The sequence below is a fragment of the Sorex fumeus genome, unplaced genomic scaffold (assembly GCF_029834395.1).
Source record: "Sorex fumeus unplaced genomic scaffold, SorFum_2.1 ptg000003l, whole genome shotgun sequence".
In the NCBI taxonomy this organism is placed as follows: domain Eukaryota; kingdom Metazoa; phylum Chordata; class Mammalia; order Eulipotyphla; family Soricidae; genus Sorex; species Sorex fumeus.
The window spans coordinates 29922177-29934382 of record NW_026606060.1 but is presented as its reverse complement, the minus strand read 5'-3'; the positions used below and the strand labels follow the sequence as shown (position 1 = coordinate 29934382).

At 35.7% G+C, this 12206-nt stretch overlaps 1 protein-coding gene across 1 annotated transcript in view; it reads right to left on the bottom strand.

Moving 5' to 3' along the window:
• The window catches only part of TMTC2 (transmembrane O-mannosyltransferase targeting cadherins 2), a 473463-nt gene that overhangs the window by 46934 nt on the left and 414323 nt on the right, over positions 1-12206 (bottom strand). Inside the window, exon 11 of the mRNA XM_056116407.1 lies at positions 9795-9858. Coding sequence (XP_055972382.1) covers positions 9795-9858 — 64 coding nt within the window. The remainder of the gene's footprint in view (positions 1-9794; positions 9859-12206) is intronic.

Genomic DNA, 12206 nt, shown 5'->3' with positions numbered 1-12206 from the left:
TCAAGCTCATGTTCCCTCTTGAATATGTATCTCAATTACTTGTCTTTTTCTTTGCTTATTTCCACTCTGAAGAAGCATGTGTTCTCTCTTGAGCAAGTACTTCTCTCTCTCCCCTCACATATTTCTAAATAAGTTTCAATAAAAACTACTTGCACTACTTGCTTCTCTCTCTCTCTCTCTCTCTCTCTCTCTCTCTCACACACACACACATACACACACACACAAATAAGAAAACAAGAATAAAATGACATGTAGTTACAGAAAAATTAGGAGAGAGGGAATATTAACACACACACATATAGCTTTTGTAATGTCTCTGTATATTTAGAAAAATGTGTACCCATAAGGCCAGTTAAGGATGAGAACCACACATGTTTAACGGGATAATAGGAATGGGTGAGGAGCTGTGGAAATAACCAAAGGGGATTGAGAATGTGGTGAGATGTTGGGAGAACACACAACCTCTGACAATGGTCTCTGTGAGTCCATGGAGCTGACACTCCAGGTAGGAATGTAGGGGTTGCTGTGGTTATAATAGCTGGGCGTTCAAAGAAACCAAAAATTAAGTTTCTTTGAAGGAAAGGCGAAGAAATGTAATTTTAGTGTGTGGTTCTACATTTTAAACAATTTTAGCTGTAAATACATGCAAAGAATACCCCACAAAGAAATGTGAGTTAAAAAAAAATACATACTTGGCATCAAAGAACTTATGTGGAATTTCCCAAAGTTCTGATGTTTTTTAAAGTGAAGTGCTCAAGTTGATTTTAAGAGTCAAGGACCACTTAAGTTCCTGTAAAGCTATTTAGTCTTCTATTCTTTTCTGGTTGTAAACCTCACATATATACACATGTATACATAAAAATGTATACATATACATATGCGTATATATACAGGTATGATGATTAAATGATCACATAGATATTCTAATGAATAATATTTTAGGAAGATAAATGTATAAATTCTTTTTTCAATTCAGCTATATGATCCTTGTCTAGGCAACAACTAGGCCACCCCAAGACTTAGCAAACAAGTGAACTGTACTAACCACTTTTGTCTTCTAAGCATGAAGTCTTACACAAGTTGATAAACAGAAAGAAAACAGCAACCACTTCAGAAACACATTTTTTTTCTGGTTTATCTCACATATTTAAAATAGAAATACAACATAAAGCAAGTACAATGTAAACAGAGAAAAGTGAAACACTAGAAACTAGACTTTGAAACTTGTTAGAAGAAAGGAATTGTGCTATCTAAATAATTTGGAAACAAGATCCAAAGTGGGAAGGAGTTCTGAGACAGCTGTGGTCTTGATGAAACTAAAATTGATCCTGGCATAAAAGAAACTCATAGGGCCGAGCTTCTTAAAGAAGCTCTTTTGCTGAACTCAGACAAGAAAAATTGGGTATTTGATTTCTATTGTTACATACACAAACACACATATCATTGTGCTGAACTCTGTTTGTGAACTGAACCACAGTGAGAGTTCATAGATTTAGTTTGACAGAGTATTAATAAACCCAGAATCAATATTATTATCTTTGGGACTAAAAAAACACAATAAAATGTGGGGTTAAACTGATGACAACTTTTCTCTTGATTGAAACCTAACATAAGTTTGCCAATTTGCCTCACACACACTCTAACTATAAAACATACAGGTGTGCCTTAACACTGAAATACTTTCAGTGGGAAGTGTATATGCAACATTGAGACATACTTTAGTCATATATTTAAACTGGTGATTCTCTGGGATCATATATTAATAATGCCTTAAAGTCGAGACATACGGTATGTAATTTTCCCACATCACAGAAACTTGTGGAAACTTTTGGAGGAGGCCATATGGTTCTTCCTCTATTTACAAGCAGAACTGTGGTTTAACTGCTTCCCAGACAAATTATTATTAACCCTACCATTTTCCCAACAAAATGACAATCTCAATAATTTCCTCCCCACAAATCCCTTTTATGGTTAAACCTGAATCTGTTCTGTTTAACTTAATTTCATGGTCTCTTGTTCTAATTAAGATTGAGAAATATCTTTCCCATCAGAAAACAAATATAACTTAGAACAGTCTCAACTCTTTCATCAGAACAGCCAGACGAGTTTTTTATTATTCCTCCAGTCCCATTCCGAAGGGATATTTCAATTTCATAGCTCCCTTACCTTCTCTTGTCCCTCCACCACATTTACCACAAAGTTATATCTAGATAAGAAGTAGTACACTGAATATGTGTACTAGTTCAAATATGTGTACCAGGTCAAATATGTGTACGGTTACCTTCTGATACAATAAGCACAATTACTTAAATCTTATCTTTCTTATTTGGGGGGAGGCACATTTGGAAGTGCTTAGGGTTATTTCTGGCTCAGCACTGAGAGATCACTGCTGGTGGGCGTGGGGGACCATATGTAGTACATATATCAAACCCAGGTCAGTCTTGTGCAAGGCAAGCGCCCTACCAGCTATACTACTGCTCTGAACCCATATATTTCTTACTTTAATATATTAACCTTGTAACATTTAAATCTTGTAATCATTGTTGATAATCATATAATGATATTACTGGCTTTGATTTTATAATGTTCTACAATAGTTTATAATCTAAATACTTAGGAAAGGTAGATATTGATATGCAACTTTTTATTACATAGTTTGATCCTTAGAACACATTTCTCTTTAATGAAATGCACACAGAAGAATATGCAGAAGTAATTATATATGTTGAGATGTAATGGAGAAATAAGACTTCTAAAATAAAGGTCAGATAACTTAAATGATTTATTAGTGATTTCAAAATTTGATTTACAATGAATACCAAATGAGTATTGGCTGAATTCTGTCTCAAAAATGTGCCTCTGCAAGCATTTGTTTATGACATACAGACACTACAGGTTTTAGTTGATTAAATGAGTGTCTCCTTTGAGTTTTTCAAAAGTTAATAAAACTTTCTAAAGGTTTTACCTTAAAACTCGGACACATTTTAATTTTCATATTTAAACATACATCTATTTTAAACTAGCTTTCATATTAAGTGAGTACAATATTCAATATTTCCTTGTTATGATACCCTGCTTTCTCATTTACCCTCGTCTCTTCATTATTCATTGCTCACAACTTTCCCTTTCCTTAACATCTTCGACACTTCTATCAGTTTCTTGATGTTAAACAACATCCTCTTATTCTCCGAAGTCAATAAACTTTCTCCCACAGTGTTAATTTTTTGAAGTTCAATGGAAATTACCAACATTGGTTGCTATGTCTTGCTACTGTTTCATGCCTTCCTGTGCCTACATTCCAAATGCAGAGATTCTAAGTGATTTGATATTGGTTCCCTTTTCTTCTTCTGTAGATTCTGTTCCTTAGTTATCTCCTGTGGCAGTTTATCCTTCTACAAATGATTCCCACATCCCTAGACATAATTGTGGTCTTATCCCCAATTGCCTACTTGATAAACTAGCTCATAAAAAATTAATATAGCCTACTGAAGACTAGTTATCATCATTTCTTTATCCAGTAATCTATTCTTGAACACTTGTGTTGTTTCCAGATTTTGGTTATGATGAATAATTCTGATCTTCAGTAGAAAACTTAGCACAGGGGAGTCAGGTGCCAGAATAGGATGGGGTTGAGAAGAATGACATAGGGGAAAAGGGAGGTAGAAAATCTGGCGGAGGGTAGGTGTTGGAAAGAAACCCTATCAGGCATTGTATTGTAAACCAGGACGCCCAAAATAAAATTTAAAATATTCAAATATTTCAGCTTTCACTCAGAATTTGTTCTAACCAAACTTATCACTTTCTTTTCAAGACAAATGTATCTGATTATCCTATTTTTATCTAGGGCATTTTTTTCTTTCAAATTCCCTTCTTTCTAAATTTTGAAACACTCATTGGACAAATGAATTTTTCTGTTTATAAAATATAGATTATTTTAATTTATTGTTAATTTCCTTGGCATGTTATTTTTTTATTTCATTGTATTTTTGTACTTTTTGTTTTGTTCCTTTGTATTTGAGCCACACCTGGAATAACTCCTGGTGGTGCTCAGGGGACCACATGGGATGCTAGGGATTAAACCTGGGTTGGCCATATGCAAGGCAAATACCCTACCCACGGTACTATCACTCCGGATCCATCACTGTATTTCTGTACTTTAAATGCCAATATTTTCTAACTGCACTATCACAGTGCCCCTTTATTTGGTTTTCCCAAGATGCCATCTTCCACCTTTATTTTTTCAAATGCAACACACATTCTTCATTATAACATATAAATGACTATCTTAGATGATTTTTTTCATTATGTTATTCCATTACCACAATCCACGAATACAAACTATTAATTCTTAGTTTGGTATACGAAGTCTTTCATCTGACTTTTCGTTTCCAGTTTGGTCTCCCCTCCTGTTCTTCTCTCAGCTTTATCTCACTCCAGACAAAGCCACATCTACTGACTTCTCGAGCTCCTTGCCCTTGTTCAGACATCTGCCTTATTGGCCAGAACTCACTGTTCTGTTTCTCCTGCTCAAAGTTTCACCTATAAGCATTCTACTCGTCAAGTTTCTCTATGCTTGCCAACTCTGACTTAATGCCTCAAAGGATCAATTCAGCTGAAAGCAATTTCTCTTCCTCTGCACTTTCCTAGAGCATAGCTTATATCACACACAAAGCACTTATTATATGGCATTATTTACTGCCTTGAAGTGTGAGGATTTGGATCCATGTGTTGTTTCCTCCAATCTCTCCCTATATTAGTGCTTTTCTCAAGGTCAAGGTTAATATTTCATGGCTTTGATATCCTACTGAATTTAGCATGGAGTCTTATACAAAGCTCAGACTCAGCAAGAAATAAGCTGAATAAATCCAGACTGAAACCACATCCCCTCAAAATACAAGGTATATAGATATGATTATTAGTAATTCCACATACCCACTAGTTTTTGGATGTTTTTAGTAAAATAAAAGTCAAAATGAAAGTTGGTAACTCTGCACTACTTATAGTCCCCATTCTTCACATTGATTTAAGCCATAAGCTAATGCAGAAATTGGCTTAATTCCCACAGGAAGAACAAAACTGTTTCATTTAAATATTTCCTCTCGTCCCCAGGAGTCAGCATTTTTTGATGTGCATAAATGGAAGAGTCTTAAGAGTATTAAGAGTCTTTCCATGTATAAAAAAAGTGCTGCAAAATATCATTTTTATTTATATAACCAAAATGTAAAAGTGAAAATGACTGAAATAGCAATTTTAGTAAAGAGCTTTTCCATTTGGGGCCACAGATATAGTACAGGGGTTAAGGTGCTTGTCTTGGAAGTAGCCAATCCCAATTCAATTCCCAGAGTTGCATATAGTTTCTGAGTACCTGGGCTGGAGCAATAGCACTGTGGTAGGGCGTTTGCCTTGTGCGCAGCTGGCCTGGCTGAGTCAGGTTCGATTCCTCTGACCCTCTCAGAGAGCCGGGCAAGCTACTGAGAGTATCTCGCCTGCATGGCAAAGCCTGGCAAGCTACCCATGATGTATTCAATATGCCAAACACAGTAATAACAAGTCTCAAAATGGAAATGTTACTGGGTCTGCTCAAGCAAATCGATGAACAACGGGAGGACAGTTTGTTCTGAGTACCACCAGAAGTAGTCCCTGAGCACAGAGACAGGAATAAGGCCTGAACACCTGCCAGGTGTGACCCCAGAACAAACAGCAAAAACAAAACATTTCATCCATCATAAAAAATATGCTCATTTTTATTGGAGGGTTCATGCCCGCGCTTAATGGTGCTCAGAAGCTACTATTGACCCCGTACTTGCAGTAACTACCAAGACTGTTTGGGAAACCCTGCAGTGCTGGGATCAAACCAGATAAGTGCTTTAACCCCTGTATTATGTCTCCCACTCCTGTAGAAATATTTATTGGGTCAGAGAGATAGTACAGTGATTTAAGTACTTGGCCTTGCATGTGGTTGACCCCTTTCAATTCTTAGCAACACATATATCACCAAGTATCTGCAGTAGCGACTGCACCAGGAGTAAGCCCTAAATACTGCTTATTGTGGCCCAAAGTCCGATAAACACACAGACACACACACAAATATAAACACAAAAATGTTTTAATATAAAATTAAGTTTAGTTATAGAACTGTAATCTTATGAAATAAATTTTTAAAAATTAATAGTACCACTCTTTGCTATAAATATGTTTCTCACCAGGTACTTCAGCAATGTATTCTTTTTTTAAATTTAAATATATTATTTAATTGAGGGCTCAGTAGTACAGTGTGTGGGCATTTGCCTTGCACACGGCTGAGTCGGATTCGATTCTTCTATCCCTCTCAGAGAGCCCAGCAAGCTACCGAGAGTATCCCGCCAGCATGGCAGAGCCTGGTAAGCTCCCCATGGCGTATTCAATATGCCAAAAATAGTAACAACAAGTCTCACAATGGAGATGTTACTGGTGTCTGCTTGAGCACATCAATGAACAACCGGAGGACAGTGCTATTTAATTGAAACACAATGAGATATACAGTTATAAAGTTCATGACTAGATTTCAGTCATATAATGTTCCAACACCCCTCCCTTCACCAGTGTACATTTCCCACCAAAAAAGTCCCCAGTTTTCCCCCCACCTCCACACTTTCCCCCCCCCCACCCCGCCCCAAACCCTGCTTCCTCTATAGCAGGCGCTTTTCTTCTCTCTGTCTGTCTCTCTGTTTCTTTGTCTCTCTCTTTTCTCTTGGGCATTATGGTTTGCAATGCAGATACGGAAAGGTTATCAGTTACATACCTTTACCTACTTTCAAGCAACATACTAATTCTTGATGAAGAGACATTCAGAATTTAAAAAGCAAAATTATATTTTGTCCTCTTAGATCTCAATTAATACTTGGGATTCTTTGTATATAAAATAACCTAAAGTTAAATTAATGATGTTAAAGTAAATTATAGAGGAAATACGTATTTTATAGACGAGAAAAACAAAACCATCATAACACATATTGAAGAGCTGGAATAGGTATTTTGTTAAAAGACAAATATACCCCACAGTCTTCTCAATATGGTGATAAATGGATGTACAACCAGGGTTGCAAGTACATATATTTACTCTGTATAGTAACAAGCATAGCTTTAAAAAAAAAAGGCAATACAATCCCAAAATATAGCTATAATTAATGTACTTTGACACTTAAACAACAGAAAAAAATACTTTGCAAAATTAAGATTACCACGTAGACAAGAAAATAGGAAAGTCAGCAAAACTACTCTACTGAGTGACTGGGAACTAAGGTTTATTTATTATAGTCTTAAATAATCAGATAACTAATTTATAAAATCAATTTAAAGCCTATCAATATAAAAGAATATTTCCATAAAGGTGATACATATATACAAGCAAAAAAAATGTACAGGAATGCTTTAAATTAGAGCAGAGGATAATCAATCAACACATAAGTTATTGCTTTAACATATCTGTTTACTTCAGTATAAAAATGTATAGTATAATTGACATTTGTATTTTATAAATCTGAATTTATAAATTTCAGTGGCATATTAGGCAGATTATGAATAGAAAACCAAAGAAATTTGTGGAACAGATTAAGAAAAGACCACATCTGTTGATATATCAATTTGAACATCAGAAACTTACTGTTAATAAAAAATTGTACTTTATCCAAATCTATGAGAGACTAATTTGTTGTAACCCGATCAGAGCAGTTTTATTTTAGTAAATGCATTTTCAAAAACTAAACAGCCAATGCTTTATATAAGGAGAATTTGGGGGTGGTGTTAGGAAAAATGGCTTTAATGGAGATTCAGTATTGATTTTATGATAAGTTCTGTTATTTAAAATACACAATCTCACAAATCAGGCTTAAATCTTACAGCATCTCAATATCATTATATTTTGTCAGGTCAGACACCTTGTATAGCTCTTTTCTCACTGATTCATTACAATGTCCACAGAAAAATAAATGTGACATTCAAGGGCTCAATAAATAGTAGTAAGCTGACCATCATTTATAATACATATTAATCAACATGACAAAACTAAAGATTCTCTAATTCATCTTAATAAAGTTATAATTTTAAGTTTATTGTTTATGTTTATTGTTTATTGCTTAAGTATTGTTTTCTTAGAAATGCCACACAAAGATGCCCACTCTAGTATTATTAACAAAGCTATGCTTCTAATACACCTCTTCACACTTGTGAACTTTTTCTCTGCTGCTCCATCTTTCTCCAGAGCTTTTATTATTAATAAATTCTTTAACGATGCTTTTCTACTCCCTTTCCAATGCATTAGATTATAAGCTCCTACTAGGCAGGTGCTTACTTGTTCTATTAATTTCTTTATATCCATTGCACTTGGCACTTGGAAGGTACTTTTTGAAATTTTTCTGGATAAATGATGATGGGATAATTATTATTTTGGTACTCCAAGCTTATGATTTACATTCTTCTCTAAGATATTGAGAGAGTTTTCCTACCAAACTTTCTAATATGTATACAACAGCCTGCATTACAATGTGATTCTCCTATTAACTATGATACTGGGTGAGATATTAATTTATCTGAGTATCAGAAGAATGGATCACATTATTTGAGTTGATCTGTGGATGTTGAGAGAGATTAATAAGGTGATAAATATAAAGTAGCAGGCTTGACACAGAATAAGTGGTCAATAAATTTTACTTGTTATTGTTCTTACAGTATAACTATTAAATAATTATGTTTTCTGAAAACATCCTATCAATTCTTGAAGTAGAGCATAATAATAGAAACTAAGAGCAGGGTTCAAGTAATATGTGGTTGAATCTCCTTAAAACATACTTCTGCATTTTGCATTCATGAACATTAATTTCTTTCATACATGCTCCATCCAACTGTATAAAACTTGTATAGAAAACACTATACTGGGTTTCAATTACTTGATTGTGTTTTATCTTTTCTGTGACACTGTGTGGATTTTCAGGGTCTGAAATCTCTGTATTCTATTATAAAACAGGCACTCTGTAGATGTTTGCCCAGTGGATGGAATGCGACTGAGTCCACTATTTGTAATCATGTCACATGTGCACTTTCATTACTGTTTCAAAATTACATTTCTCAATAGATAGCGGAGATCTAGAGAGCAGCGAGAGGGTTTAGTGCTGGAGAGTGATGCAGAGCAGAATGTGTATGATCATAAAAGCAGTGCACTGAAATCAGTGGTGTGCTATGAATAAAAAAGTGCTTTGAAGACTGAAACCAAACTGGTTCTTATTTCCTCATAAATGGTTACCCATTTCAATAGTAATGATCTAATTTATATCCATCTTACTTTATGGAAGTGTGACTGTGTAGGGGAACTTTCAAATAAAAACACATTTGATGAAGTTGAAAAGCATAGTTATTACAAATGAAAACTGTAGATCAGGAAAGAGGTACACAGCTTGAGGTTTGACTAGATGTAAGGATCAAAAAACAGTAAAGATATTAGGAAGTCCTTAGGTATTTAACACTATAGCAAAGGAGCGTGCAAGAACTAATTTTAAACGTCAACCCAATGCAAAGTATTTAGTAATGTCAAAGCCTGTATTAAAATAATAATAAAAAATGTGTAGTATTGTAACAGCACAATAACATGCACCTCTGCAAAAAAGAAGGAAATATGAGACCAGCGCATTTGACTGTTGAATTGGCCATCTATATGGGGTATCAGAGAGGCAAAAACAATAAGATGGAGCTTCTGTGCATAAAATATCAGATGCTGTGAGCCCATCCCTTTGAGTAATGCATTTCATTAGGAAACTACTTACATTAGGCCTCAGCCTGGCTGCCAGATCATAATACTTCTCAGCTGCTTCATTGAGGCTAGCCTGTCTGTTAAGGAAAAACAAACAAAAAGGATGTATCATTTTAAAGCAGATTCTGCAAGGAATCATTATACAACAAAATAATATTAACTTTCTAAAATTACAACTACACTAATCAAACAGTAAGTCACCTAAACAGGAAAAGACTATTGAAATTAGATAGCATGTAATGCACTTATCAGTCTTTAAAGCATTATGAATATCATCTCTAGTATCTCAACCTAATTGTATTCAGGTGGTACTATGATTCTAAATTTACAAATCAGGAATTATAGATGCTGTTTTCTTTTCCAAGGGAGCACAGATAATAGGCCATACATTTGGAATTCTCCAGCTCAAACATAATGTTCCAGAATAAATTTTTAAAATAAATTATTAATATAATTAGTTGTTTTGTTTCATGACTCCAGTGAACAGTTATATATTAAAAAAACAAGGTGGGGGGGAGTTCCAGACCCTGTACCAGGATGTCTTCCTGGAGCAACTCGGAGGGGTTGGGTTAAGTTTCCCTCTTCCCCCAACAGAGCCCTGGTAGCTGAAAACCTCCAAAACCCAACTGCCACCATGCTCAGGGCTGCTTTCTACAGGCTCAGATGACCTCACCCACGGGGGAACATGCAGAAAAACCCAGGTATGCAGGACCGTGACTGAAATCTCCAAGCTCACTTGGAGAGGCCTCCTCCCCCCAGCTCCCAAGTTTTCCAGTAGTTGGCAGTCACACCTGGCGCCATATAAACTCATCACGTACCAAGATCCAGAGACTCAGAAATAAAGCTCCCTGAAGACAGCAACATAGGCTTCACCCATGAGTGAATCTGCTGTATAATCGTATTATAATTTTAGAATTCCTGAACCTCTCATCCTCTATACCACTGATGTGCCACACTTTGGGGTACAATTTGGGACATGGATAGAAACATTAGAAATTTGTGGTGCGAAGGTACAATGGTGGTGGGATTGGTGTTTAAATATTAAATTTAATGAATTATAGTAAACAACTTTATAAAAATAAAAAATAAAATAAAAAGATGAAAATATATTTTTTAAATGGAAGCCAAACATACAAGTTCAAAATTTATCACTTAATGCTATGTAGCTGAAAGCAATTAATATCCAGTAGACCCAGACATTTTTTCACTCCTCTTAAGTGCCTAAAAATAATTAGAAAGAGGGGCCTGTGCCAGAAAGAGAGCTATCATCTAGAGATAACTGTTGTTTAAAGAGATGAATTTTTTTTAAAAAAATTGCTCTTTTCTATTCCTCTGAAGTCTCATACCTCAGTCCCTCCCTTAGCTCAGGTTGGCACAGAAGCCTTTGCTGCCTAGCTGCCCTTGAGTCTCAAGACTTTAAGTGGGGGAGTTCCTTACATATAAGATTAATTAAATGTTTTTTTTTCCTGTTGATGTCTCTTTATCACCACAGGAGGTGGGGGTTATCTCAGTAAAGAACCTGTGAGAGTTCTTTAAACAGCTTGGAGGGAAAACTGTTTTGTCCTCCAGACATTGTTTAGAAAGCCATTCTCTGGGTAGAGTAGGGGTGTCCGCTTTTATTTATTTATTTATTTATTTATTTACTTACTTACTTACTTTTGACTTTCATGATACTTTATGAGCAACACCATACATGGTGATGCTCAGGGGTTACTCATGGCTCTGTAATCAGGAGCTCTGCAATTACTCCTGTTAGTGCTCAGGGGACCATATGGGATGCCATGGATTGAACCCAGCTTGGCCTTGTGCAAGGAAAATGCCCTACCCACTGTACTACTGCTCCAGCCCCTTGCTTTTATTTTTTTAAGATGTTTCTTTTCACTTCCTCACCATAGTCATGGTCATACAGCACAGTCTCAGCCAATTACACATTCTTACTTTGGAGTTTCATTTTAGGGATGGACAGAAATATGAAAAGATGGTTAGAATTCACTCACAATAGTGAAGTGATGGGCCATCTACTTAGCCACACTTTTGTTGTGAGAATTAATATTGGGGAGACTATGGAGAAAGCGCAAGTGGACACAAGTGTAGTATCTGTGAGGTCTTGAGCTCTTAGTGCTGCATTCCCCACCCTTCCTCAGAACTGCCAAGTTGGAGCATCTTGGGGTTCTGATCACTTAAGACCCACACTGCTGGGTGTGGACTCTACAAGAAACAAAAAAATAATTACTATTGGATATCATGTTTTTTGACCTTGACGGCTCCCCTTTTTCTTGCTGCTTCAAGCTATTTATTCTTGTCTACAGTGGCCTTTCTAGTTTTACAACAGTTTCCACAGTTCTTAAATAGATAGATTTGGTTTCTATTGACTACTAACAAATGGGGTGAGAGGTAGCACAGTTCACACAATCAAGATGCACAC